At 46.5% G+C, this 26,159-nt stretch overlaps 1 protein-coding gene across 1 annotated transcript; it reads left to right on the top strand.

Moving 5' to 3' along the window:
• Window positions 1–933: 933 nt before the first annotated feature.
• On the top strand, window positions 934–25,165 carry FKBP15 (FK506 binding protein 15, 133kDa; the record flags this gene model as incomplete). Its single annotated transcript, XM_008945041.1, has 28 exons — window positions 934–1,043; window positions 1,324–1,414; window positions 2,225–2,294; window positions 3,137–3,211; window positions 4,264–4,362; window positions 4,791–4,940; window positions 5,856–5,924; window positions 7,162–7,305; window positions 7,771–7,916; window positions 8,633–8,681; window positions 9,346–9,465; window positions 9,709–9,808; window positions 10,532–10,635; window positions 12,049–12,142; window positions 12,951–13,060; window positions 13,449–13,559; window positions 14,218–14,312; window positions 14,989–15,091; window positions 18,593–18,764; window positions 19,366–19,502; window positions 20,655–20,810; window positions 21,455–21,607; window positions 21,953–22,045; window positions 22,454–22,564; window positions 23,043–23,150; window positions 23,354–24,108; window positions 24,556–24,646; window positions 25,094–25,165. Coding segments are annotated over 28 exons (3,688 nt in total), but the record flags the coding sequence as incomplete, so codon positions are not given.
• Window positions 25,166–26,159: the final 994 nt, after the last annotated feature.

Raw genomic sequence — 26,159 nt, 5'->3', positions numbered from 1 at the left:
CACTTGCTGCTTGTGGCAGAAGAGACAGGGAAAGGAATCGGGTGGTTCCACTTAAGGAAGGGTGTAAATAAGTCCTGAAAGTGCTGGACTTGGGAGTATTTGAACAAGAATGGTACTTGAAGTGTGTTCAGCAGCTTTCAGCTCTTGTTGATACCATTTTCACTTGTAGCACATTCCATTTTTCTTACCTTGTGTAACCTGTTGCCACCCAAAGATGCTTCAGCAGCTGGAATTCCATCTGGGCTCCTTCCACAAAGAGCTTCTGTTTAACAAGTCTTGCCAACTAATCCCCTCTCTTTTTAGCAAGTGGTTATTTTTTGAAGTATCTCGTGTCAAATGCTGGAGGGCTGCTGGGGGTGGTGGTATTCTCTGGGGATTCTGCTTCCTACTTTGAATTCTTCACTTGTTCTGTGATACCAGGAGTGGGTGACCTTAGATGGGCATAAAGCAGTAAAACTGCAACCAGCCTATCTTGTGGAAACAACCTTTACTGCCTGGGGTGTTAAACCACCTGCCTTTGGATGGGGGGAGGTCTGCCCCAGTGGGAGGATGTGTTCCCTTGGCATTTCAGGATGAAAAAGTCCAGTGCTGAGTGGTTGTCATGCAGTTTTTTCAGTATTGTATCAACTGACTGGTTCCTAGTCGTTGCTTTGAAGGAACCTCTTTTTCTGCTGTAGTTTCAGTGCGTGGCTGTTCCTTACAGTAGCTTTTGAGGAAGTGAAACTCAGCTGTACCACTTACCCAGTTGCTTCATCTGAGTGCTCTGCTTATTCAAAATTAAATGGCTAATTGGTATAGAGCTGCTGAATACGCTTCCCTTTGTTTATTTCTCAAATTATGGTAAATGCTTTGTACTGGATGTCACTTATAATTGTGTTTGCTATCTATCAAGCTTGTGTAAAATAAAGTCAGATAGTTTATTTCATTTTGCAGTGCCAGACTAGCCTCTCTCTTTGGTCTGGATCAAACAGTCTCAAGCCAGGGGAATGAATTCTTCCAGTACACGGCGCCGAAGCAGCCCAAGAAGGGTCAGACAGCAGCTGGTAAGGAACTGGCCCTGAGCTTGGGGAAGAGAAACTTGGTGACCTGTGTCTTACTGGGAGAACGGGGCCTTTGTGAGGAGCTTTGTGGAGGCAACTCACTCAGATGTTCTCTTCATCCCCTCCCTGCCCTACAGCTGCGTGCTCTGGTGGCCTCTGGTTGCAGCATCGCTTGTTGGTTTCTAGTCTTATTTGTCCTTGAAGGCAGGAATGTGTTGTAGTGCTGTCCCAGGCCAGCACATGTGGTGGTCACTGACAGCTCTTCCTGCTTGTTGTTCTTCAGCAGGTCCAGCAGCCCAGAAGGCTCCTGCAGCCCCAGCAGCTTCAGGAGCCCCTTCGGTGTTGGTGGCCACTGCGGTTCATGCCTATCGATAGTGAGTGCAGCTGTGGTCTCCTCCTGCCCTCTCAGAGCAGCCCGTGCCTCTGGGAGGTTAAGACAAAGTCATAAAGGGATGAGTGGGATCCATTTTTGGATGAGTGGGAAGAAGCCATTGCTTCTAGATGTGTCTGCATGGTAGAAATGTTACAAGTCAATGCAAGTTTCTGCTCAGAAAAAGTTCCAGGTGCCATGCGGTGGTTCTGGGTTATGCAGTTGTCAGATAAAGAGCAAGTTCTGGAGCTGGCTGTTACAGGAGCTGTGTCCTGGGGGGCTGGCACTGTTTCCAGGCAGCTCTGTCAGATGCTTACATCTCATCTGTTCCTTGGTGGAGAGCTGAGGCACAAGTGGCAGCAGTCAGATTCTCCATCCATTTGACACCGCTGTCATGTAGACACTCATCTGCCTGGGATCTGGGAGCAGAGCCATTTTCAGCTCCAGCTCATCACATATTGACCTCTAATCTGTGGGCAAAGGGGGAAGTTGTAATGTCATTAAGTAAAAAAGGCTGCCTGACATCTTAGGCATGAGGAAAGGGACCTGGACGTTAAAGAATAAAAACTCAGCAACATTAGAGAGACTGCCTGGGATCTGGGAGCAGAGCCATTTTCAGCTCCAGCTCATCACATATTGACCTCTAATCTGTGGGCAAAGGGGGAAGTTGTAATGTCATTAAGTAAAAAAGGCTGCCTGACATCTTAGGCGTGAGGAAAGGGACCTGGACTTTAATGTTGCTGAGTTTTTATTCTTTAGAGAGAGATGTGAGGCAGGGACAGCTCTGCAGCTGAATATCTCACTTGTCTTCCAGTACAAATGGGCAGTACTTGAAGCAAGGGAAGTATGGAGCAGCTGTAGTGGGGAACCATGCTACTAAAGAGGTGAGAAACACTTCACTGCTTTAACACTTCCGTGCCCAGAGTGTGCTGCTGTGAGACAGTGTTTCTCTGAGCTCCCCAGGATGGCTTTGCTTCTGATGTTGGAGGTCTCAGTGCCACTGCTGCTGATGCCTTCCTGCCCTCCTGGCTTTCAGAGAATTGTGGAATGGTTTGGGTTGGAAGGGATCTTGAAGATCATTTAGTTCCAACCCCCTGCTTTGGGCAGTTTTCCTACAGCTCAGCCATTTACTCTGGTGACATCTTTCTGTTCTGCAATCCAGGAGTTTGTAAGATCTCTTACCACTTGTACCCAAAATATTTTGCAATGTTTGGGGCACTGCTCTTTTCCTAATGCTTCTGGAAGTGATTTTGATATTTATTCAGGACGTCTTTGACAACTGGATTGCAAATCTCTGCATGTGGGAATCAGGATGAAGCTAAACTTTGTCCAGTAGCACAGAGATGCTGTGCTTAAATGTTGCTATTTTGGTATCCAAAATGGGCCATGTACTCTAAGTTTTATCTATCAAAGAGTGAGTGCACTGGCTTTTCACACAGTAACTGAGAACCATGGGCTTGGTTAAAGCATCCTGCTTCTTGCAAACCAGTTTGAATTGCTTGATTCTTGTAGCTAAATAAAGCTTGCATATTTCAAGAGGTTTTAAGAGGTGTTACAAAATCATATGAAGTATTTTTGTTGTGAAAAATGCTGCTGCAAGGTGTACTGGACAAAATAAATACTGTAGCCTCAGCCTCAGAATTTGACAGAGCGCTTGAGAATTGAAGAATTTTTGAGTTTCTGCTTTTTTGCTCTCTTCCCCTGCCCAACCTCTTGTGGAATGCAGTACAGGATCCTCCTCTACATCAGTCAGCAGCAACAGATTGCAGCTGCCAGGATCCACCCAGGCTTCGTTCTGACGGTAAGACTGGCTGAGAGAAGTGACCCCTGTGGCTTACAGCAAACAGGAGTCCACTCTGAAAGGCTTTCTGAAGCCTCTGTGGAGCCTTTGAGATCAAACATTGACCCAGCACGAGGTGTTGCAGTCACTGGGAGCTCTGCTCTCCTGTTCCACCTCCTCATGGGTGTTGCACAAGAGGCTGTTCCACCCAGTACCTTCCACACTGGGAACTGGGAGGCTGTGGGAGGTGTGGTATTACCTTGGGATCACAGAGGAGACATTTTGAGTTTTGCAAACCTATCGTGGGTAGAAATGGAACAAAATTCCTTTTGCTCAGTACTGAAGTAACTGAGAGGACACGACCAAGCAAGCAGAAGGAAATGACAGCAAGGAAATGTTTTCTCTCTGAAATTCGACACTCAGCATTGTCCTGCTGATAAGAACAATTTAGAGCTTTGTAAGCCCTAAAACAGGATCTCTCAGGAAGTTCTGGTTTCTGCCAGTTTTCTAGAAAATGGGTGTGTTGATTTGCTGGTCTCAGCTTGTCAGCAGGTGACATAAAATTTCTTGGTTTGACAGATAGAAGCTTTATTCTGGAATAGCAGAATTTCAGTCCAAATTTCTGACCAGGGTGTTAGGCTGCTTTTTGGTTTTATTGAACTCAGTTTGGAATATAAATGGGTTATGTAGTCAGCTGCTGGTGACATGGATTTTTAAAAGTGACTCCTCCAACTGAAATATAAATATAATCAATACTTATAGATTGCATACACTTAAAAATCTCAGTATTTATTATAGACCCTAGCTTCAGAGAAGGTTGTGAAAGCTGCATCATCTATGGGGAACTTAATATTTGCTCTAGTGTTTGAGTTATAATAATTCTTCCACAATAATGAGGACACAAATAAAGGCTAATTTGTGCATTCTGAACTTGGGCAGTAACACAGCAGGATTCCTCTGCCTGATTTCAGTAGCTCTTCTATTAGGCTGCTTTTGGATGTGGATTTATTTTTTTTATTTCAGTTGAATATATCTTTTCATGTATAACATAGGTCTGATTTCCTTTCCCACAGGTTCAACCCAACAATTACAGTACGTTCTATGATGATCAGAGACAAAACTGGTCCATCATGTTTGAGTCAGAAAAGGCAGCAATGGATTTCAGTAAACAGGTAAGTGCTTACCCTGTGAGAGCTGTGACTTGCTGGCTTGTTTAGAACAAGAGGCAAGTCAAGATGTACCTCTGAGAGCACCTTCTTACTGGAGGGTTTTAGGTGAGGGTTGTACTGTCTCACTGAAGTTCAGCTTTGAGTATCTACATGACTTTGAAGCAGATTTGCAATGAGTTGTTAGATACAGACCTCTGAGGCAGGGAGCCTGTTACTTCTCCTGTGATTTTTGGGTCAGGGTTGTCAAGTGCTGTAAGATCAATGGTTCTGTAGGGCAAACAGTATTTACTCAGCAAAATTCAGCTCAAGGAAAGGTGGAACACCTCTAAGTGCATCTGTAACCTGGGCATTACAGTAAGAAATGCATCAGAATCAGGTCTGTACTGAGTCACTCAGGTGGCCAGAGACCTTGCTGGGTTTTCCTTCTGCAGGTATGCATTGCCAAATACAACAGCTCCCCGGGGCTCGACTCAGTCCTCTGCCAGGACCTCCTGCTGGGAGAAGGGCAGGGAGTAGAAGGAGGAGACTCTCTGGAAATTGCCTATACAGGTTGGCTGTTCCAGAACAATGGGCTTGGACAGGTAAAGACATCTCTGCTACCTCCAAAAACTCACAGAAGCCTGGTTTTGGTGCTGATGTCAGGTATTTTTTCAGTCGTTTATGGCACCCTAAGTGAGGTCATGTATGTTACCTGTAGAATAAGAAGGGATTAGATTACTGTTCAGGGGGAGGTGATGGAAGTGCTTTTAGCTTTCAGAGGCACTCTCACACATTAATATTAACTAAAATGGTGAGAGGGGTCAATGAAGCTCCTTTGGAAACAGCTTGAGGAAGTGATAAGAAGGGTCTTGTCTGACACAAAGCACATCTCCAAATGCTAAAGGACTGAGAGTGCTTTGTTATACCCTACAGATGTGTCCAACCCAGTTTACTAATAAGCAAAAGAAATACTTTGTTTTAAACACTTCTGCTTTTACTGTTAGTGAAATCCATGGCAAAGGGGTTTCCATTTGCATCCATCTGCAGCTGAATCTTCTTGCTATAAAAAAATGCTTTCTGGTTTTCAATTTTAGGGGATTTAGTTTTCCTGGTGTGCCTGCCATGCTTCTCTCTAGGTACCAATGGTACACAGCAGAGCTGACTCCTCCTGGAAGAGCTGTTCAGCTGCTCATGTCTTAGTTTAATGGACAAACCTTACAGACAGTTGTTTGCTGCTTGACATAAGCCTGTTGTGTAGTGTTTTACTTGGCACAGTCCTGTCCTAACCATCAAGCTCAAAGCTGGAGGCTCAAGCTTTAGAACTGCTCTCAGTCACTTTAAGAAGCTGTAGCCATGGTTTGTCTTAAATTTATTTAGGATTAATTTTGGAAGGTTGCAGGTTGGGAAATAGAATGTCAAAGATTGAAGGGGTTTATGGAATGGGTAAAGCAGCAGTCAGAACCCTGAAACTGTTTGGAAATCCATGTATTTTGTGGTTCTTTTCTTCAACTCTCTAGGTGTTTGATTCAAATGTGAACAAAGACAAGCTGTTGAGGCTAAAGCTGGGATCTGGAAAGGTCATCAAGGTAAAACTACTGGCACTTGCATTATAATAAATTGGACTTAGGGCTTTGAATTACTCAAGGTCTTGTTCAAGATTCATATATGCTATTTCTGGTTCATTTGATAAGAACACTCTGTAATAGTGACTCACTCAAACTTTTTCTTCTTTATTCACACAATATGGCCCAGTCTCCTGTTCCGTGGCAGGGTTGGAAAGAAGCTGTCCCCTTTGGTGAAGAGGAAACTCCCTGTTTCCAAGAGCTGGCTTTTTCAGGGCTGGGTTTTTTTTGTATGTCTGGAAGTCACTTAATCTATTACCTTGTTCTCTGTTTCTCAAGGATGATTTGTGTTTGAGAACTTCAGATTCCTCCCCACTCATTGTAGCTCAGAAGCAGAGCATTAGATAGGTCTGATATACACCACCTGGGAGAAGACTGTGGGAGGGTGAAGATAACTGTCAAGTTCTAGGATGGTCTAGTAAAAGATAGTACTGCAGCCTAGAGTGGCTTTATCCTCTTCAGTCAAACTGTGAGGATTTGGACTGTGCAATAATCTTTCAGTCCAGGTGGTGTGACACTTTTTTATGTTATTCCATCAAATCAGACTGTGAATCAGAGATGGTTTTGTTCAAGCTGCTTCCATGATCTGAGTTATTTGTATTTGACCTGTTACAAGCTGCCCTTTATTCAAGATGCACTATTTTTCTACTGTTTCTGTGGGTGCTTTGTAAATCTAACCAGAGCAATTCAGAACTGATCTCTCAGTGACGTGGAGCCTTGTTCTTTCCCACAGTGCTGAGGTCACCACGGTGTGCCCTGCAAGCCACCTGCAACAGCAGAGTTTGTGCACCCAGCACAGCACATAGTTCTTTTCTCCAGGGTATTGATGGGATCTCTGATAGCTGCTTATGTTACAGTATTTAAAACTTGAACCAGGTTTCTGGAACCATACAGAAACCTGGAAGCCTTCAGCCTTCATGCTTGAGGTTGCTTTATCTGATTTCATTATGAACATGTTGGGAGCTGTGTCTTTATTCTTAAGTTAATGCTGCAATTTATAACTGGCCATTATGACACATTGTAAGACAGAACTAGGGCTGCAGATTGGAAATGAGCAGAATTTTGTGAGAGTCTCCTTATGTGTGGTTTAGAATCTTCTGTAGCTGGTGCCTGGAGCTGTCTTAATCAGTATAATTAAAAGAAACCATAATGTCACTAATCCAACTCCTTGCTTTCTCTGTTGTATCTCTGAAAACCAAAGGGCTGGGAAGAAGGAATGGTGGGGATGAAGAAAGGAGGGAGAAGGTGTCTCATCATTCCCCCAGCATGGGCCTATGGGGCTCAGGGGGTGCCTGGCCGTGTCCCCCCAGACTCCACTCTGGTCTTTGAGGTGGAAGTCAGGAGGGTGAGTCTCTCCTGCCAACTCTTTGTTTTGTAGACAGACTCTGCTGCCCAACAGCCCCAAGGTGAAAACCTGCTGCTAGCATGAGAGCTACAGCTCAGAAACTGTTACAACCCAAATACCTCAGGAAGATCTATATCTTTAATTTAAAAACAAAGCAACAAGTGAAGCAAAAAAAAAAAAACCCTAACCCCAAAAAGTCCCTCTAGGCTGTTTACTAAGACATGACTGTTCTAACTGTCTTGGGATCTTTCCATTGCCTTATTTGAGAGTCATTTGGGAAAACAAAATTCTCATAATGAGGGATGAGAGCATCCAGAGACTCAGCTTCTCCAGTTCTGAATCAGCTGTATGCTTTTCCTTGGAGCACACAAGCTTGGCAGAGGGGTAGTCAGCAAAAATAAGCGTGTTGCTGAAAACTTTTTTGGGAGCTTAGAAAAACATCTGCTTTGTTTTGTGCTTTTTCAGGTGAAGTTGGTAAAGGAGGGCTCTGGTTCAGATGGACAGAGCATCAGCTCAAGGGATTCTCCTGCACCTTCTCCAGTACCCAGTTCAGATGGCCTTTCTGCAGACACTGGTTTATTACCTCCATCTACAATACCTCCAAAGCCTGGGTAAGTTCAAACAACTCCTGTATTAAAGGATGGCAGTGCTCATGAACACATCATATGGCAAACATGGATCCTCTGTGCCAGCTCAGGGCTGTCAGCATGGCAGAGGAACACTTGCAGGAAATTTTCTGCTTGAATAATGACTTTCAGAGTTAAATTGAAGTGGGTACAGATGAAAAGTTGTCTGTGCATAGTATTGCTGAGATCCAGCATGATGATTAAACGTAGAGGTACTGCTGCAACAGCTTCCTCACCTCAGGTGGCACTAGAGTCATAAGCTGCTCTTGATTCGTGGCTGATTTGTTTAATTGCAAGTCTTACATTGTCATTTGTTTCTTATATTGACTAAATGGGTTGGTCATCCTTTTTTAGGGAGTTCAGGTTTAAGTGCTCTTTTTGTTGCCATAAGTAGTTTGTTTTTTAACTTGCTTAAAATTGTTTGTACCAGAATGTGGTTGTTAACAGCAATCACCAGAACTCAACCTCCTGTAATCAGCTATTCCACAGCCATGGAACTTGCCTATAGTCATATTCTGAAATCTAAACATAACGTGGCAAAGATTCCTCCAAAAGTAAGCTAAAAGAAGTGCTTATGATACAAGAAAATGGTTTTCCTGGGGTGGGGTGTATTTGACAGTATTTAGAAATGCAGAATATTGGATCCTGAATTTCCCTTCTGCTCATCTCCAATATGAACATTCCCCTGTTTGGGTTTTCAGGGAGCCGGCTGTCCGGGCCAAGTCAAACTCCATCAGTGAGCAGCTAGCAGTAAGTCCTGGTTTTTCCTAACTAATCTGAAGCCTGAAGTAGAGAAGCTTGGTTGGATTCACCTCTGCACTGGTGAAGATAAAATTAATATCATGGAAGCAAGACACTCTCAAATGTCCATCTTTCTGAGAGCAGATTAGGGCTTTGTTTTTGAAGGGATTAGCAGAACATGAGGAACCTCAGCCCTAGTTCCTACTCTCAAATGCAGAGTTACATTGTGGGTACTAAGAGGGGTAGTTGCCTTCTTTGCTAAATGCATAATTTTTAAATGGTTAGCAGTAGTTGGGACATTCACTATGAATTTCTATAGCTACATGTGAAGATGATTTCTGCATGTGCCTCAGCATAGATAAAACTGCTAAGCAGCTTGTTTAATTAACACACTTTCTTCTCATTGCCATGTTTTGTGCAGGGATAGATTTTCTATGTAGTGGCAACAGTGTCATCCCAGAGGGAAGGTACATAAAGCAAACCAGATGAACAAATCCACACTGCTGCCTTGTGTGCCTGAGAATCAGTTTTTCACATGGTTCTTTCATTTTTTTTCATTGGCTGGCATTAACCCAGTGATTTAGAAGAGCCTAATCCTGGCATATGTGCCTGTAATGTTTGGAAAGCCTGGGCTGAGAGACAAAGGAAGCCTAACTGCAAACATTTCTTTCAGAATCCAGATGTAGCAAAGGCCAAGCTGATTTCTCGGATGGCTAAAATGGGACAGCCCATGCTGCCTTTCCTTGCTGGGACAGCAGGCAGTCAGCTGGACTCCAGTGACTCAGAAATAGAGGTACCTCAGTCATAGAAATGTGATTTTTTGATACTTTTTCTACAGTGTGAGCTCCTTCAAGTGGAGCCCTTAATAGCAGCTCTGCCTTTGTGTGGGGAATGTGTACTCCTGCCTGGCAAAAGGCTTTAGTGTTCCACTGGTCCTGTCTGGTTCAGTTGGGTTAACTGGATAACACCTAGCTATCTTGGGTTGAAACTGTTTGTGTTCTTCAGCATTCCTTGTAATACACAGAAATGTTTTCAGGATCCAAATACCCTGAGAGGAACAGCACAACCAGTGGCTTCATCTTCCATGAGACCATCACAGCCAGCTCACACTGTGCTGCCCACAGTGTCCACACAAGGTAACGTGCTGCTGAGCCTGGGACTGCTAGAGCAAAGCTCCACTTACATCCAGGCTTCAAATACAAGTACTTCAAGTACCTTCCAGGAACTGATAGGTGACTTCTAATAAGGTTTGTTGACCCAGAGCTTCACAGGTGGGCTGATCCCTAGAGCACAAGACTGGAGTCCATGGAGTCTGTCTCCATTGTGATTACTGTGTGAGGAGGAGCAGCCACAGTGCATGAGCTGCTCTGTTATCATGTGTGCTGGGGTGGCACTGAGCTCTCTAGGATATCACTTGTACATGGAACTTACAAATCCTTTCCCAGTGAACAGGTTTTTTATTGTTGTTTGTGAAAGATGGGAAGAAGAGTGAAGGGCTAGCGTGGCTGGAGGGGCCTTGGTTTGTCTTCCTGAGTGGTGGTGTCAGCTGCTGGTCAGCTGAGCAGTCTTTAGAATCAGTCTGAATAACATCTTGTGTCAGTGAACTTCAGAGCTACCTTTGTTTGTAGGAAAAGAGGTTGTCTAAATGTCACTGGCAGTGGAATTTCTGTGAAAGATTACTGTCTTCTTGACCTTTTATCACTTCCTTGCCCAGATTTAATTTTCACAAGGCTGCAGACAGGCTTGTGTTGAACTTCTCTCTACTTAGGGATTTTTTTTTTTTTTTTGGAGGGCCATTTCACACTGGGTGAGTTAAATGATTGTTATATGTCGTGCTGTATTTCTTTCTTCCTTTGCAGTACCTCAAGCATCTGGTTCCACACCCACAGTGTCTTCTGCTGCATTAATACCTGCAGCTATCCAGCCCCATTCAGCTCTGCCTGGAGGAGCACAGGCCTTTCAGGTACCAAAATGAAATCAAGGAGAATATTGTCTCTTCTGTCCTTTCTTCTAAGTCTTGCTGTCTTCCCCATCTCTGGGAGCAAGGAGTTTATAGCACCATGTAAGGATGAGAATCCCAGGCTGCTTCCTGTGACTCTTCTTTGGCATTCTCAGGTTTCCAGCACACACCCCTTAGAATTTAATCAAAAAGGGCTAATTTTCTGTTTGCTGATGGCTTTTTGAAGCTGACCTTGTTTAATATTTGATTTTGTGGTGGATAAAATAAAAACTCCCATGTATCTGTAAAGCAAGTGCAAACAGAAGCATTTCAGCTGAAATTTTTCTTGGTCATGGTCTGTTTTTCCATAAGAACTCATTACAGCAGTTAAGTCTGTGGGTCACAGTTTTTCATCCAGCATAAGAGGAATCCTCTTAAAAGCCTTGTGCTGCTGTAAAGTGGTGCAGTCTGCTTGCTAACAAGGAAACTCTGGGGGCTTAACACAGAGTGTGAAGACTTAGTACAAAGCTAACATAAAAACAATTCTATAAAGTCTAAACCAAAACATTTTACTCTCTGCTTTCTGTGATTATTTTCACTTCACCTGTTTTCTGAAGCTGGTGGAAGTCAGTGGCTTATGTCACAAAGACACTGTTTATTTTTAAAGTGTCCAGGAGAGGAAAAAAACATTTGGTAATAAAAACACTAGATAAAAGCAAACAAACAAGATTACAGCAACCCCACAACTGCTGTGGCATGGCATTGCATTGCTTTGGCTTTGCATTTTCCTTCTGTTGGAACTGATGAAGGTGTGGCACACAACAAGATAAAGACAGGCTTTGCTGCTTGCTGAAATAGAAACCCATCATTAAAGTTTTAACCTGACAGTGATTTGGATATGTTGTTTTGACCCTGATGTCCTGAATTCTTCTAGAAACTTGGTCAAAGTTGTATTTTTTCTTTTTTCCTTGCCTGAGGGTATGAGTGAGGTACTCTTAGCTTTCAATGTGTTCTGTTTAGCTCCTGATGAGCACTGAGCAGTAAAGCTGCAGTCACATTGTGTTGCACTGTTTGAGCCCTTCTAGGAGCAGCTTTGTGTCCAGGTTAACATAACTTCAGGGTGAGCTGCTCACGTGCTGATCTTTGCCTCTCACAAACACAGGGTAACATGCTGCTGCTGAAATTGCAGTGAAGAAGGCAACATTAAGCTGGGGTAACCTGATCACATACCTAAGCCTTCAAAGAATGGTTGGGGTTTTTTTCCCTTTATTATGACCATTGTGTAACTTGATTTCCAGCTCCTTAATTCCATATTTTGTTTTTTTTTCTTTCCAAGTATCATCCTTGCTCTGGGGCTTAAACATGAAAACAATTTCAGTGTGAGGAGGGTGGGGAAATACCAAAACACATTCTAATCTATAGAACTTGTTCTGCAAGGCATATCCAGGGATGGCATTTCCTTACCCCCAGACTCCTGCATCTGCTTCTCAGCTCCAGCCTGTAGCACAGATGTATCCTGCACCTTACCAAGGTATGTTTGAAAGCACCACATGCTTTTCAGAAGGCTGAAATAGCTGCAGTAAATAATTTATAATGATTTAGATAGCACTGGTAGCAGACATATACATACTTATCCTGTCTGTAATGCTGTGCTGTTGCACAAATTCTTAGTTTTTAAGACCAAATAGGGGTAAATATTTCCCAAGAAATATCCATCTTTTTCTTACCATAAGGAACTTTGTGCAGCTGTGAAAGGGGATGGAATTTCTAGGTGGATTCCCAAGGTTGTGTATCACTGAAGACATTATATAGCTGGTGCTTCCAGTTACAAATGTAACAGTAAACAGCTATCCTGCCAGCAGGGGACTGTAATTTAAGTGTACATGTAGAGACCTTTACTAAGTGAGAGGACATAGCCCAGAAACAAAAGGCACAGCCTAAGGATTAAAGGCATTTAAAGAACCATTTAGGCAATCCCTGTTGGTGAAGACTTGAGTGTAGCTGAACCTTCCTTGGAGCATAGTTTGAAGTTTCAGAAGCCAACCTTCATTCCTGTTCTTTGATTGTACCTCTGTGTCCTACTGTTCCAGTGTGTCTGGGGGCTTCCCTCTTGCTGACTTAAGTGCTGTTGTAGCTCAAGAGTTTCCTGTGGTCATAAACCTGCTTGTTCCTCTTGTCTGGAAAATGCCTGTTATTAGTTTTCCAAACACCACACCCCTTTTATTTCTGGGAAGAGAGCTGCTGTCCTGTCTGTCAGGCTTCAGACTGCTAAGCATTGCATGTGGTATGTCTGCATGCAGGGATTTCCCCTTGTGACTGTGGCTCTCTCTCCATTCCAGCCCCTGGGGATGTTACCTCCTTTTTGATGGCAGAAGCTCGGCAGCATAACACTGAAATCCGAATGGCTGTTAGCAAAGTAGTGGATAAAATGGATCATCTGGCTGCCAAGGTAATGGCATAGGCACCTAACAAAGTTCCTGCTGTTTGCTCTCCAAATGGAGTCTGAGGAGTTGACTCTATTTGAATGCCTGAGTTAAATTTGTAAGTGATGTGCTAAGTTAGTGAAAATCCCAATGTTATCATGCCTTGAAGTGGTGGCAGTTCAGCTCCTGTGAAACAGCTCAGCCTAGGCTTGGGTGAAGGTACTGTCTCTTACTGTCTTAAATATACACTTCTGGAGGGATTTGCTGCTCTTCAGGAGGTGTCACAGTTGATACAGCAGCACATACCCCACAGCTGATCAGATGGAGCAGTGAAATGGAACTTTGCAGATGTCTGACTCTTACCTACACCCATAAATTCATGTCATCTGGCTTAAGAGTGGCTTATCCCTGCAGGTGGAGGAGTTACAGAAACAAAGCACTGGTAACAGCTCCCTACTGCCTGGTATCTCCTCTGTCACCATGGAAGCCTCCATGATCATGAGCAATATCCAACGCATCATCCAGGTGAGCATGGCCAGCCTTATTTGGCTACTTCCATGAGGAACTGGAGCCCACTGTGTTACTCTAATGAGGAGAGCTGTGCTGGCTTGACCCAAATGTCCATCTACCCATGTGTGCTATTTTTGTGTGGCCAAACCCAGCTGCCTAGGTAAAAGGGTGAGATAAACGATGATTTCCACCCCTCTCTCCCTGAGGGAAGCTTTTCTCAGCAGTTTGTGGTTTGGGTACTTTCTGAGCCAGAGCTGATATATTGATATCTAACAGGACTTGGCAAAAGGTTCATGTGGGAGAAATTCAGCCTCTTAAACTGGTACAGACTTAACCCACAGCATCCTGCAGAACAGAGTTGCACAGCTGAAGGACCATGTTGCAAGAACCACCCACTTCTGTTATTCACTGCTTAGTCTGACACTTGGTAGTTTTTCTAGGCAGCAACCTTACAGTCTTGGGGGTTTGTGGGTGAAGGTTAATCAGACAGAATATTCTCTAGCATGTGGCTTGGCAACCACTGTCCTGTGCCAGGATCCCTGCTAAATGCAGCATGGCACCTTCCACAGGTGGTAAGTCTCACCCCTGTACTGCATCTGTACAAAACAAAGGTTTAGGTTCTGCTGCAAGGAATTCTGAGTAAGGTGAATATTCACACTGGGCTGTGCTTTAGGAGAATGAGAGGCTGAAGCAAGAGATATTTGAGAAGAGCAGTCGGATTGAGGAGCAGAATGAGAAGATCAGTGAGTTGATTGAGCGGAATCAGAGGTAAGGAGTGGGAGGGCACAGCCTCTCTGCATTTGCAAAGTCTTTCTAGCTTATACATAACTCAGAGGAGTGTTTTTTAGGCTAGAAATGTGTTCTGATATTTTTTAAATATTTTTTTAGGGCATCAAAAGTGTGGGGATTTCCCCCAGAGCACTCTCTGTGCAGGGCATATCTCAAAATCTGTGGTGTACAATAAATATGAATGTGTAAAATGGGGGGAAAAACTCTAATGCAACTTCTTTGAGCATGCTTGCTCTGCTTCTGGGAGTTACTTTCCTTTTGCTAGCTTTTTAGTCAGGTGGAGGGAATTGTAGGGGATGTGGCATCCCTAGTTCCACTGTTGGGCTTGTGTTCCACTCAGGTGAAGAAGGGGAATAACTTGTTTAAGGAAATGGCAAAGGTCAGTGGGTATCAGGTGATCAAAACTCTTGACTGTGTGATAGGAATGTTAGACTTGTTGCAGAGAGATAAAGCACTTACCCAAACTGATACAATCTCTGCTGTGCCCCTTCCACCCTTGTGTGATCAGGCTTTTCCTAGTGCAGGACATCCTGTGAAATTGTTTGGGACTTGTTGTGAAGAAAACTGCTTTGAAAAATCCACCTCTTGTGGCTGAACCTTTTGCTCCAAGTGGTGTATTTACACAAGTGCTCACTCAGCCTTCCCCTGCTCACAGGTACGTGGAGCAAAGTAACTTGCTGATGGAGCAGAGGAACCATTCACTGCAGACAACCAATGAGAACACCCAGGCGAGAGTGCTGCATGCAGAGCAGGAGAAGGTAATGGTGACACCCAGCAGAGCCACAGACCTCCAGCTGCAGCCAGGACAGGGCCTTTGGCTGTCCTAAAACACACCAAAACCTTGTTAGTCCAAGCCTAAGTCAGTTCTCTAACTGTAGTTCTGAACTTAGGTTTTGAAAGCTATTTTCAGAAAAAATGTGAATATTTCTATGGTTTTTTGTGACAAAAGCAGCACAGAAGATACAACCATAGATCTTTATGCTGTTGTAGCTTTAATGTTCTTATCTTACAGGAAAGCATCTGATTTATTGTTAACTTTGTAGGTATATGGCCAACATGTTGAGGTACTGGGTGCATCACAGGGCTTTGTCAGCCTGAAAATGTACTGCATTTAGTTGCACTGACAGTTGCAGAGAAGTTTCATTCCTTGTGTTTATCTGACATAGAGTGAATGTAGCTATAAGAAAAATTATTTCCTACTTTCAGTTTCTTCATTGCACTTTACTACTTTTTTTTAACACTAATCAAAAGCTGTTTGTTTCTACTACTAATGTATTGTGCTTTTGGGAAAGGGGCTGTTGGGAAATAACTTTCAAACCAGTTAAATCAGTGCCCTTGTGCATGTCTGTGTATCCTGTAACATCCACCTGGGACAGCCTAGCCCAGGTAGGCTGGCTCTGAGGTCTGTAATTGCTTGGTGTCTTCTGTGCTTTCTCAAGCACTGGCTTCTTAAATTACACCAAGTTGAGTCTTGCCCCGTGCTCCCCTGCTGAGCTGTGTCTCTGCAGTTCATGTGTGAGATGACCAATGCTTGCTCTGCATGAGAACCATAACTCAGTGTGCCTAAAGCTGACAGAAACTGCAGTTTTCCAAGTGTGTGGAAGAACAGAGCAGTGGATGGCTGGTAAGTGTACACTGGTGTGAGCAGGCAGTAAGGGAGGACTGTGCTGTCCTGCTGAGAGCACACGTCACATTCCCTGTCGTGTGTAGGGAGTGGGAGAGATTTTAATCAGGAATGTGTCAGATTTGAAATGATAAATAAAAGTGCTTTCTGTCAGTGAGCAGAATATCCACCTTACATGGTAAGTAACTTGGGGAGGAAGCATCTTTTAGAAGTATAAGATATGATCTTCAGGAATCTCTGGGCCTCATCTTCAATAGGACTCCACTCGATTCAGCAGTCAGTGCCTCAGCAATAACACTGTTCCATGAACAGACCTCAGGCTAGAGCAGAAAAGCTGTGACTTGCACTGGAGAGCATTTTCCCCTAGTTCTCAGAGTATCAGCTGTAAATATGAAAGCTGATTTTCCTTCCTCTTGCTTTTAGCTAACCCTGTGCCTGCACTTGCTGAGCTCACTGTGCACAGACAGAAATCGGGGAAGAGAATTTTTAGTTGCTTTATCTATTCTTTACCTTAAAAACAGAGACTCACTTTTTATTTTGTGAACAGGATCACTGATCTCTACCCAGGATCACTGCAAAGAGGTATTAGTAGCTTGCTGCTTTTGGGTTGTAGACCTCCTGCCCTGGCAGAGCATGTCACAGCTTTCCATGCACGATAATGAGCAGCCCAGACTGGCCAGTGCAGTGACACAGTCCCACGTGGGGCCACTCCTGCACCCCTGGGGTGTCACCCACCCCTCAGGACACCTTTGGCTTCTTCCTTTTCAAGGAAAAATCACTGCCTTTTTCTGTCTAAGCTTTTACAGTTCTTGAAATGATTCAGAAGGCTTCTCTGGCATGCCTGAGGCGCCTGTAATAAAGCAGTTTGCTCTTCTGATGCTGATTAATGCTTCTGCCTGTCAAGTTGTGTTCTTAACTCTTCCTCTTTCCTGTCACTGCTTTCTCTTCCTAGCACACGCTGCCGGTGGAGCGGGGCTGGGACCAGGTGAGGCAGTGTCTGCTGACTGTGGAGCTGACAGAGTTGTGCCCCAGGTCGTGCCAGCCCAGCTGCCCTCCAACTAGCAAGAAGCTGGTTGGCGTTGGAAGAATGGCCTCAGATCTTGAGCTGGCCTCCAGCTTGGAAAAGGGCTTTACAGCTGGCCCCCAGCTTTCTTGGGGAGCCCTTTCCAAGAACTTTGTCACATTGCTGCTCGTTTCACCTCCCCCAGGGGAGACACAGGACATGGTTGTGTAGTTGTCAGAGCAGGTACAGATCACATGAGATTCTTGGTGCCTGAAAGCTGGAGGCTGGAGCTGAGCTAGTATAGATATGAAGCATTTGCTGCAGAAACTTAAGTCTAATAACAGTTCCTGGCATAGGATTTCCTTTTTGTTTTTCTTCATTTGCCACTAAAGATAAAGGCAAGTGTTAAAATACCTTTAGATATGCCACAGCATTTTGGTTTATTTTTAGCATGCCAGGTGTTGGTATTTTGACCTGCAGTGAGACATTTATGGAAACACAAGAGGAAAGCAGATCTGTTTGGAGCCAGCCTCTGTTAAAATGCTGCCTCCTCCTTAAAACTAATGGTGTATCCCAGCCCTCAGTGTCAGCATGTACCCATCCTCACCAGAGTTGAAAGAATTTTGCTCACAGCTCTCCTCTGCCAGAAGATGATGGTCCTAGTCTGAGGAGAAACACTTTAGTTCTCTTACTGAGACAAAGCAGAGAGAAACTCCAGTTCTCCTGAACTTGGAAGTTACAAGGAATGAAATCCTACTGGGGATCTGGATGTAGCCATAGATGTAGAAGCTGTTCAGGTATTCCCTGCCACAAGTGAGGTTTTCTGATGAGTGTAGAAAACATTCTCCTCTTTGAGGAGCATCCTCTGAATTTTGTGTGTCGTGCAGCAAGACTGGGAGTGTGATTTTGTGTCTTTGTCTTGATGCCTTGAGCCTCTCCTAACATTGTTTGCAGGTTGTCCAACAAGCTGTGTTAGTACCTGGTTTTACATGGGTCACTGACTTTGAGCAATATTAAATCTAAACAGGTCAACAACTTACTGTGAGAACTGTGCTCCAAAATGACAGCCTTGCCCTTGGGGGCACCTGAGGGTGACTGTGCTGTGTGCTCTGGAGGGAAGTGTCGTTTTGGCTGCAACAAGCCTATGTTTCTTGTGGCTTTTCAGTGATTTGTAAGCTTGTTGAAGATAATTGGATGTTGGAGCCCACACTTCTACTTGAATAGATGTTGTCATAGAGTAAAAACTCTGGGCAGAGCCACCAGGCACTGGTGCTAGGCTTAAAAACACATGTAAGCCTTTCAGGAAAACTCACTGATGTGGTGATGAGGTGGCTGGTGGCTTTCTGAAACTTTCTAGCTAGTCCAGGCAGGTTACAGCCAAACAACTCTTAGCACCATGGCAAAAATTTATTGTTACCTCTTCAGTTTGGAGATCTTTGTGAGGTGCTGGATCCTCAATAAGTTCTCCAGTACCTTATCAGCTCATTTATTGTTACCTCTTCAGTTTGGAGACGTTTGTGAGGTGCTGGATCCTCAATGAGTTCTCCAGTACCTTATCAGCTCCTGGGGGAGAAGTCATGGTGCCTCCTCACACTCCCATTCCTGTTATCTTTGTTCCATGTTGTGCTGCAGGCCAAAGTTGCAGAGGAGCTGGCAGGTGCCACGGCACAGGTTTCCCAGCTGCAGCTGGAGCTGGCTGCCCAGCAGAAGAAGGAGATGGAGCTGAGGAGGCAGCTCTCTGCTGCACTGCAGGGGGCTGAGCAGCACGAGGCACAGCTCAGCAAGCTGCAGGCACAGCTAGCAGGTAACAGCTCGAGTGCCTGTTCCATGAGAGCTCCTTCACCTCCTCCTCCTTCCCCTTTTATAAGTCATAAGCTCCTTTCTTCTGGGGTACCTCTTCCTGCTTTCCCTGGGGTCAGTCACAAGGGTATGTGAGAAGGCTGCACTGCAATGGCTGAAGGGGAGGTGTGCCCACTAAAAGGAACTGGGCTGAATTGGTGAACAAAATCATCCTGTCACAGGGGTGCCTTCTGTAGAAGCATTACTGTCTCTTGCACAAGAGCTTGTGTAGTTATGGCCAACTGAAGTGAATTTGCCTTGTGGATTTAGTGTTGGTGGAAGAGGTTTGTAGACTTGTTTATGTTTTCAGGTATTAGGTATTAGGTTATTATTATTTAAAGTCAAGTATATTCCTCTTGTAGAGGAACCAGAGATGCTGAAGATAAAAGGTGAGGTATAAGCACTCTTCACAGAAGAAGCTCTTGATAAATTCCAGTTCCCACTGCAGGTGCAGGGCGTGTTGTGGATGTCACTGTGCAAGAGATGCTGTCCCCTCCCATCAGCCCCCCCTTGTGCTAACCTGAAATCTGTGCAGTGCTGAAACCCACAGCAGTGTCTTTTTGCAGAGCTCCAAGAAGCTTCTGAGGACACTCAAACCAGATTCAAAGCTGAGAAGCAGAGCCGCAAACAGCTGGACTTGAGGATGACAGCCCTGGAAGAAGAACTTGCAGACCTTAAGGTGGAAAAGGAGACTCTTGAAAGGGTGAGTGCAGAGCCAGCATTAGAGAGATGCAGGATTTCAGCTGTTTCCTGAAATTTAACCCAACATTCATGCTTTTAAACATGCAAGTTAGATAAATCTTGACTCATCTGTACACAGGGATCCCTGTGCTGGTGGATCCTCTGAGCCTGGATGATTTTATTTTTTTAAATTATCTTAGCCAGTAATATATTAACCACCCTACCTCTAAAATAATCTCAGTGTGATTTTAAAATGACCCTCAGGAAGCTTGTAGATGACACAAAATTGAGTGGGAGTGTTGATCTGCTCAAGGGTCTGGAGGCTCTGCAGGGGGATCTAGACAGGTTGGGTTGATGGGCTGAGGTCAGTTGTCTGAAGGTCAGCCAAGCCAAGTGCCAGGTCCTGAACTTCAGTAACAACAGCAAGGCTACAGCCTGGGGGAAGAGGGGCTGGAAACTGCCTGGTGAAAAAGGCCCTGGGGGTGCTGGTTGACAGATTGCCTGAACGAGTCAGCATGTGCTCAGCTGGCCAGGAAGGCCACCAGCATCCTGGCCTGGATCAGCACTAGTGTGTCCAGCAGCAGCAGGGCAGGGATCATGTCCCTGGACTCAACACTGAGGAGGCCACAGCTGGAGTATGGGGTCAGGTCTGGGTGCCACAGGATAAGAAAGACCTTGAGGGGCTGGAGCAGGTCCAGAAAGGGGCAATGGAGCTGGGGAGGGCCCTGGGTAACATGGCTTAGTCTGGAGAGAGGAGGCTGAGGGGAGACCTTCTGGATTTCTACAACTCCCTGACAGGAGTCTGGAGTGAGGTGGGGGTTGGTCTCTCCTCCCAGGTTATTAACAATGGGATGAAAGGAAATGGGCTGAAGTTGCACCAGGGGAGGCTTAGATTTGCTATTTGCAGGAATTTCTCTCCTGGCAGAGTGGTGAGGCCTTGGCCCAGGCTGCCCAGGGAGATGCTGGAGTCCCCATCCCCAGAGAGCTTCAAAAAACACATAGATGTGGTACCTGGGGCCATCGTTTAGTGGTCGTGGCAGTGTTGGGTTGGTGGGTGGCCTTGATGTTAGAGGTCTTTTCCAACCTTTGAGTCTATGATAAGATTCCCTGCTCAAAGAAGCTCTTTCTGCTTCGGTGCAGTCTGGCCTATTGTATGTCCTGTTCTTTATTGCAGAATCTTGCAGAGAGGAAGAAGAAATCCCTCTCAGAGAGAGCTCAGGCAGAGGAGGAGATGGAGGAGATACGCAGATCCTATCAGCAGGAGCTGGACAAGCTGAGACAGCTGCTGAAAAAGGCACGGACTTCAACAGACCAGGCAGCAGCAGAGCAGGTGAGGAGCTGTGGGGGCTTCTCCAGCAGGTGCCTGGAAGGTTTGTAGAAACCTGCAGGTAGGAAATAGCTGCAAATATGCTCAGGGTAGTGGAAGAAAGAAAACGTTCACTGCTTGACTTTAAGGGTTGACTTTAACATGGGGTTCACTTTGTCGTCTTCCTAAAATGTCTTTGCTGGTGTTTGTTGGCCCTGCTTCTGCCTTGGGGATTGACACTGATGTCTGGCTAAGGAAGGGCATGATCTGAGTAAGCAGGGAGGCTGCTGGGTCCCAGTCGTTCTCTGACCATCCTGTAGAGGTTTGGTGCAGGCTGGCACATACAGCAGCACCTCTGACTTGACAGGGAAGGAGAGGCACCAAATCAAGTTTATAAGCAGAGAGAGGGATATGGGACTGCTGATGGGTGAAAGGCTGCTTAGAAATGTGCCAGGAGATCTGAAATGTGAACCAGAGCTTCAGGCCAGCCTGAAGGATTGTGGCCAGAACTGAACTCTTGAGAGGTGTGGGCAGGAGCTGGGCACAGCTGCAGGGCTCCCATCAGCATGTAGGTGTTCCAGCCTTGGGCAGGAGGTGGTGTCCAGCCTCTTGTGCATATAGAGGCTGGCTGTGTTTGTGTTCCTAATGATCTCTTACATGATGGGCAGCTGTCACTCCTCCAGGCAGAGCTGGAATCCCAGTGGGAGGCCCGATGTGAGCGGGCGCTGGCCGCGGCCAAGGAGCAGCACATCAGGCAGCACCAGGAGGTGTGTGAGCAGAGAGATGCCCTGCAGCAGCAGGTGGCACAGCTGGAAGAGAAGGTAAAGGGCTGTTCTTCATGCTGAAATGTCATGCTGGATAACCACTGTAACCAACAGTCCTCTCCCCCCAAACTGGGCTTGACTTTCCCATTTCTTGACTGCTTTGGATTTGGTCTTGTCCACGGGATGTGTCTGTACTTGCATCACTTCTGTTGGGTTGGTGGGCTGGTGAATTGACTCCTGAATGAGGGAGAGCAAAGATGTCAGACTCAGACTAAAGCAACAGCTATAATCTCTTCTGCCTATTGCACTGTTCTGAGTGACTGTTCTTGAGCAGAAGCTGTTTGGAGGTGGGTGACACTGAAAGAGGCTGTAAACTGATGGGCTCTAGTGCTTGTCTTTCAGCTTGCTGCTCTGAAACAGTCAAAAAAAGCAGAGGAGCAGAAGTTGTCTGAGTTCCAGCAACGTTTGGAGCAACTAGAGCCTGTTGCAGAGAAGGTAAAGGGAATAACACAGTGCTGAGTATGTCCAGAGCAACAGGAACGTGAGTTCCGGAACATGAGAGGGAAAGAATAACTTCCAGCAAACCCAGACAGGTCCAGTGGTGAGACCCAGCCCTCATTTCTCTGGCACCTTGGTAAAGCTATCCCCATTCTTAGTGTTACTTGAACCTGAAGAGCTAATGACATAGTTGGACCCCCCAAGATTTTGGCTTGGTTGGATATCTTTATTTTGGTGCTGTTACTTTCAGCCAAGTCATTTGCATCTCTGTCAAAATCCCACTTAAAACTCCCCTCAGCAGCTTACCCCTCACTAACTAAAGAACTGTTCAGAGCTCACCCCTCCCTGGCTGGGGCTGTGGTGGGGGCTGTGGAGCTGTCCCAGCTGTGGGTTTCCCCTTGGCAGTGTGCAGCCCTGCAGTCTGAGCTGGTGGTGCTGAAGGCTCGCTACGAGGGACGCACCCGGGACCTGGAGAAGGAGCAGGATGGATCTTCACCTGCAGACTTCACAGAAGAAGTGAGCTTCACTGTCCAGCACCCCTTACTGAGCCAACCCATCTACCTTCAATTACTTCTCTGAGCAGAGAGGAGGAGAAACATTCATTTCTCCACAGAAGCACTGTGTTTCTAGTAGCAGGGTCGAGAAGGGATGTGATATTCTGCTGCCCACGTCGTTGTTTGATTTTGGGGAGTTTTATTTTAGGTTAAAACTCAAGATTTGAGGGCTTAGATTTAAAAATGGAAAGAGGAATAAGAACTAAGTGTCAGTCTGCCATGGGTTTTTGCAGCCCAGCTCAGTTTCAGAGGGATGGGTTGGGTTTGTGTGTGATGGTTCTGAGTTAAGGGGGCATGATGTGTTCTGCTTCATTAAGGGAATTTCTGGTTTGAAAAATGGGTTCTTTGAAAATTGTGTGTTTGGATTTATTGTTCCTCCACGTGGAGAAGTATCTGAGTGTGCTGCTTGAGATGTTAATGAATCCTGTCTTTGTTTCCAGGTAAAGAAGATAATGAATGGTGTATTTCAGTCCCTTCGGGGTGAATTTGAGCTGGAGGAGATGTACAGTGGCAGGACAGTCCTGGGTGTGGTCATGAACACGATTAAGGTACAACAGTGGTAGGAGACACAGGGTGATCAGTGTGAGAGAACAAGTCTTGGGCTGCAACCACAAATTTATGTTGTGAGTCTGAAGTAACTGTGAAGCAGAAGTTTGTGGGTGGCAAAGCAGCCTCGTAGTAGAAGATAAAGGGATCTGTGGTGGCTTATGTTTGGGGTATAGCCTGTGTTTTCTCTATGCCATTTTTTTAGACTGTAACACTGCAGCTGCTCAACAGGCAGCAGGAGAAACCAGATCTTGACAGTAAAAAGGAGGAACCTGGAAGAGGAACAGAGAGACAGGAGGCATCACCTAGAGCAAAGACTGACCCTGAAGAGTCCGTGCAGCGTAGCCCAGCACAGGGTGTTGTGCTTCCAGCTGATCCTGGGGAAGCAGCCCCGGGCTCCATGGTGTCTGACCAAGATGGAGACTCTGCTCCTCTGTCTGCCAGGCCCAGAACTCCTGAGGAGCAGCAGGTGACACAGAGCAGTGGGGTGTCAGAAGAGGAGAAGGTCCAGGGAGAACATCTGTCTTCCACAGCCCAGCCCTGCCTGGATCCTGGGCTTGCAGGACAGCCTGTTCCAGACCTGTGTGAGGACTTTGTCCCAGCTGAGCAAAGGCAGGAGAGCAGTCCCATCAGGGAAGCTGAGACTGAGCACAGTCCCTCCAGAGCATCTTTGCAAGCAGAATTTTCAGAACCTTCTGTTCTAGAAGCCAAGGCAGGAGCAGCAGATGTGAGAGTGCCTCCAGAACAGCCAGCTGTGGAGCAGAAGGCAGAGGAGCCTGTGGGAGATTTGGAGCCCCCTCCCTTTAATGGTGAGGGAGGGAACTGCACAGACCCGTTGGACAGAGCCAGCTCCAAGGACCCTGCCTCAGGATCCAGCACAGCAGAGCCAAGCTCAGCTATTGGCAGAGAAGCACCCACACAGCAGGAACTGGGCTCCAGCCCCAGGCACAAAGATTCCAGGTAAGGTGTGACTGCTGGGTCACCTCAGTCCCACTTAGAATCATAGAATCCTTCTGGTTGGAAGAGATCTTGAAGATCATCAAGTCCAACTGTGCCCCCAGCACTGCCAGGTCCCCACTGCCCCGTGTCCCTCACACCACATCTCCATGGCTTGGAAACCCCTCCAGGGATGGGGACTCCACCCCTGCCCTGGGCAGCCCTGGAGGGGGAGCACAGTGCTGCTGTCACCCCTGGTGAGTGGGTCCCAGCTGAGCAGGGGGAGCATGCAGTCTCCCCAGGGTCTCACACTGGTGGCTGCCAGCTCCAGTACCCTTCTGCACTGGTGAAGAATACATGCCTGGGAAGTCTGCCTCAGTGACAGAACTTCTGTATCATTTTTTAACAGAACTTGTAAACCCAAGATCCCCTCACATGCAAGTGAACTGTTAATTCTCCATCTCCTTCTAGCCCCTTTGAGGATGACAACTTCTTTGAAGCAGCATCTCGCAAACCACTGAAGCCTCAAGTTCCCTCTGAAGAGGAGGATGATGAGGAGGTGGTATGTACCTGTGTCTTTCCACTCCTCCTGAACTGGTTCAGGCATTCACCTGTAGGTTGTCTGTGAAATCCTTCCCAGGGCAGGGGGCACTGACCAGCTCCTGCAGGTTCTCCGTGCAAATCCCAGTGTCTGGGATCACTGCTGAGCCTGGAGGGGCTGCCTGGGCTCAGCCAGTGGTGACAAACTCCTGCTGGCATCAAGGCAGTGAGAGTTGCTGGCTTAATTGAAGGGGGTTAGTGTCTTGCCCCTCTCCTATCCCTTCTGCCCTGTCAGCAGGGCCCCTGGATTCTTAACACATCCCATAAGAAAAAGAAAACCTTGAGTAATGAGGCTGCTGGAGATCATCTCCTGGAGCTGGTGGAGATTTCAGAGCCAGAGCTGTGTGGCACTTCCTGAATACTGGGAAGCTGCTAAGACTGACAAGCTTCCCTCTGGTTTGACTTGCAGAGCTTGAAGGGGCGTCCCCCTCCAGGTCTCCTCTTTGATGATGATGATGATGATCTGGACTGGCTGGGATGAAGATCTGGCTGGTGATTCTATGAGCCCTCTCCTCTGGGCATGACCTCTTCCTATGCACTTGGCACTTAGTGAGCTGCCTACGTGGGACAGTTGTGGACAACCAGGGACTTCCCAGGCTCTTCTCTCAGGCCTTGTCTGCAGGAGCAAGTGGCTCTTTGTGCTCCCTGGGACAGGGGAGTGCAGGGCTTGGGACAAGCAGGGGGAACCAGCCAGTTGTGCTGCTGTCCTGCTCCTGTGAGCTGTTGATTTGTTAATCACAAGCTTTATGCAGATATGAACTCTGTCAAGTACTTCAGAAGAACAAGTCTGACAGGCCCCTGCAGCAAGGAACTGCTTTAAAAAAAACCCAAAACCTAACCACAGTAAAAATCTCACATTCTTCCCCACTGAACATCTCCTTAGATATTAGTGCCCAGGGTGGCTCCCAGGCCCCCACCAGCTCTGGGCAGTGTGCAGGGGGAGACTCAGCTGAGTCACTGGAGCTTCCTTGAGCCACGGGCTGGATGTGGGCAGCCCGGGGAAGGCCCCAGGGCTGAGCTGCCTGTCCCTGGAGAGGCCCTGGCTGGGCAGGAGCAGCGGGTGGAGGTCAGGCCCTGTCAGCCCAGCGCTCCGAGCACAGATGTAGCTTCTAGTCACAGCTGCTGTGAGAAGCCAAATCCCCAGCAGGGTTTTACAGGGGCCCCCGGGGCTCCCACAGACCCTGCAGAGGTGGCTCACAGCCAGCTCCTCTCCTCTGTGTCCACAGGGGAGATCTTTTCACAGGGATGTCTCACTGACAGGAGCAGCACAGATGGGTAACGTGCTGCTTGTCTGGCAGCCGAGCCCCCTCCTGTGCCTTTGCTGCTGCTGCTGCAGGTGTGACAGAGCACGAGTTAAAACCTGGGGAGGGTGGGACATAAGCTGTGACCCCACCTCTGCTGGGCAGCCAGGGGTTGGGGGATAACTGCTCAGTCTGTGTGGCCCCAGAGGGGAAGGTGAGGACAGACAGCAGGGC

This window comes from Merops nubicus, unplaced genomic scaffold (genome assembly GCF_000691845.1).
Source record: "Merops nubicus isolate BGI_N331 unplaced genomic scaffold, ASM69184v1 scaffold1828, whole genome shotgun sequence".
In the NCBI taxonomy this organism is placed as follows: domain Eukaryota; kingdom Metazoa; phylum Chordata; class Aves; order Coraciiformes; family Meropidae; genus Merops; species Merops nubicus.
Note: the sequence above shows the minus strand (reverse complement) of the source record. Positions and strands in the feature narration are given on the sequence as shown.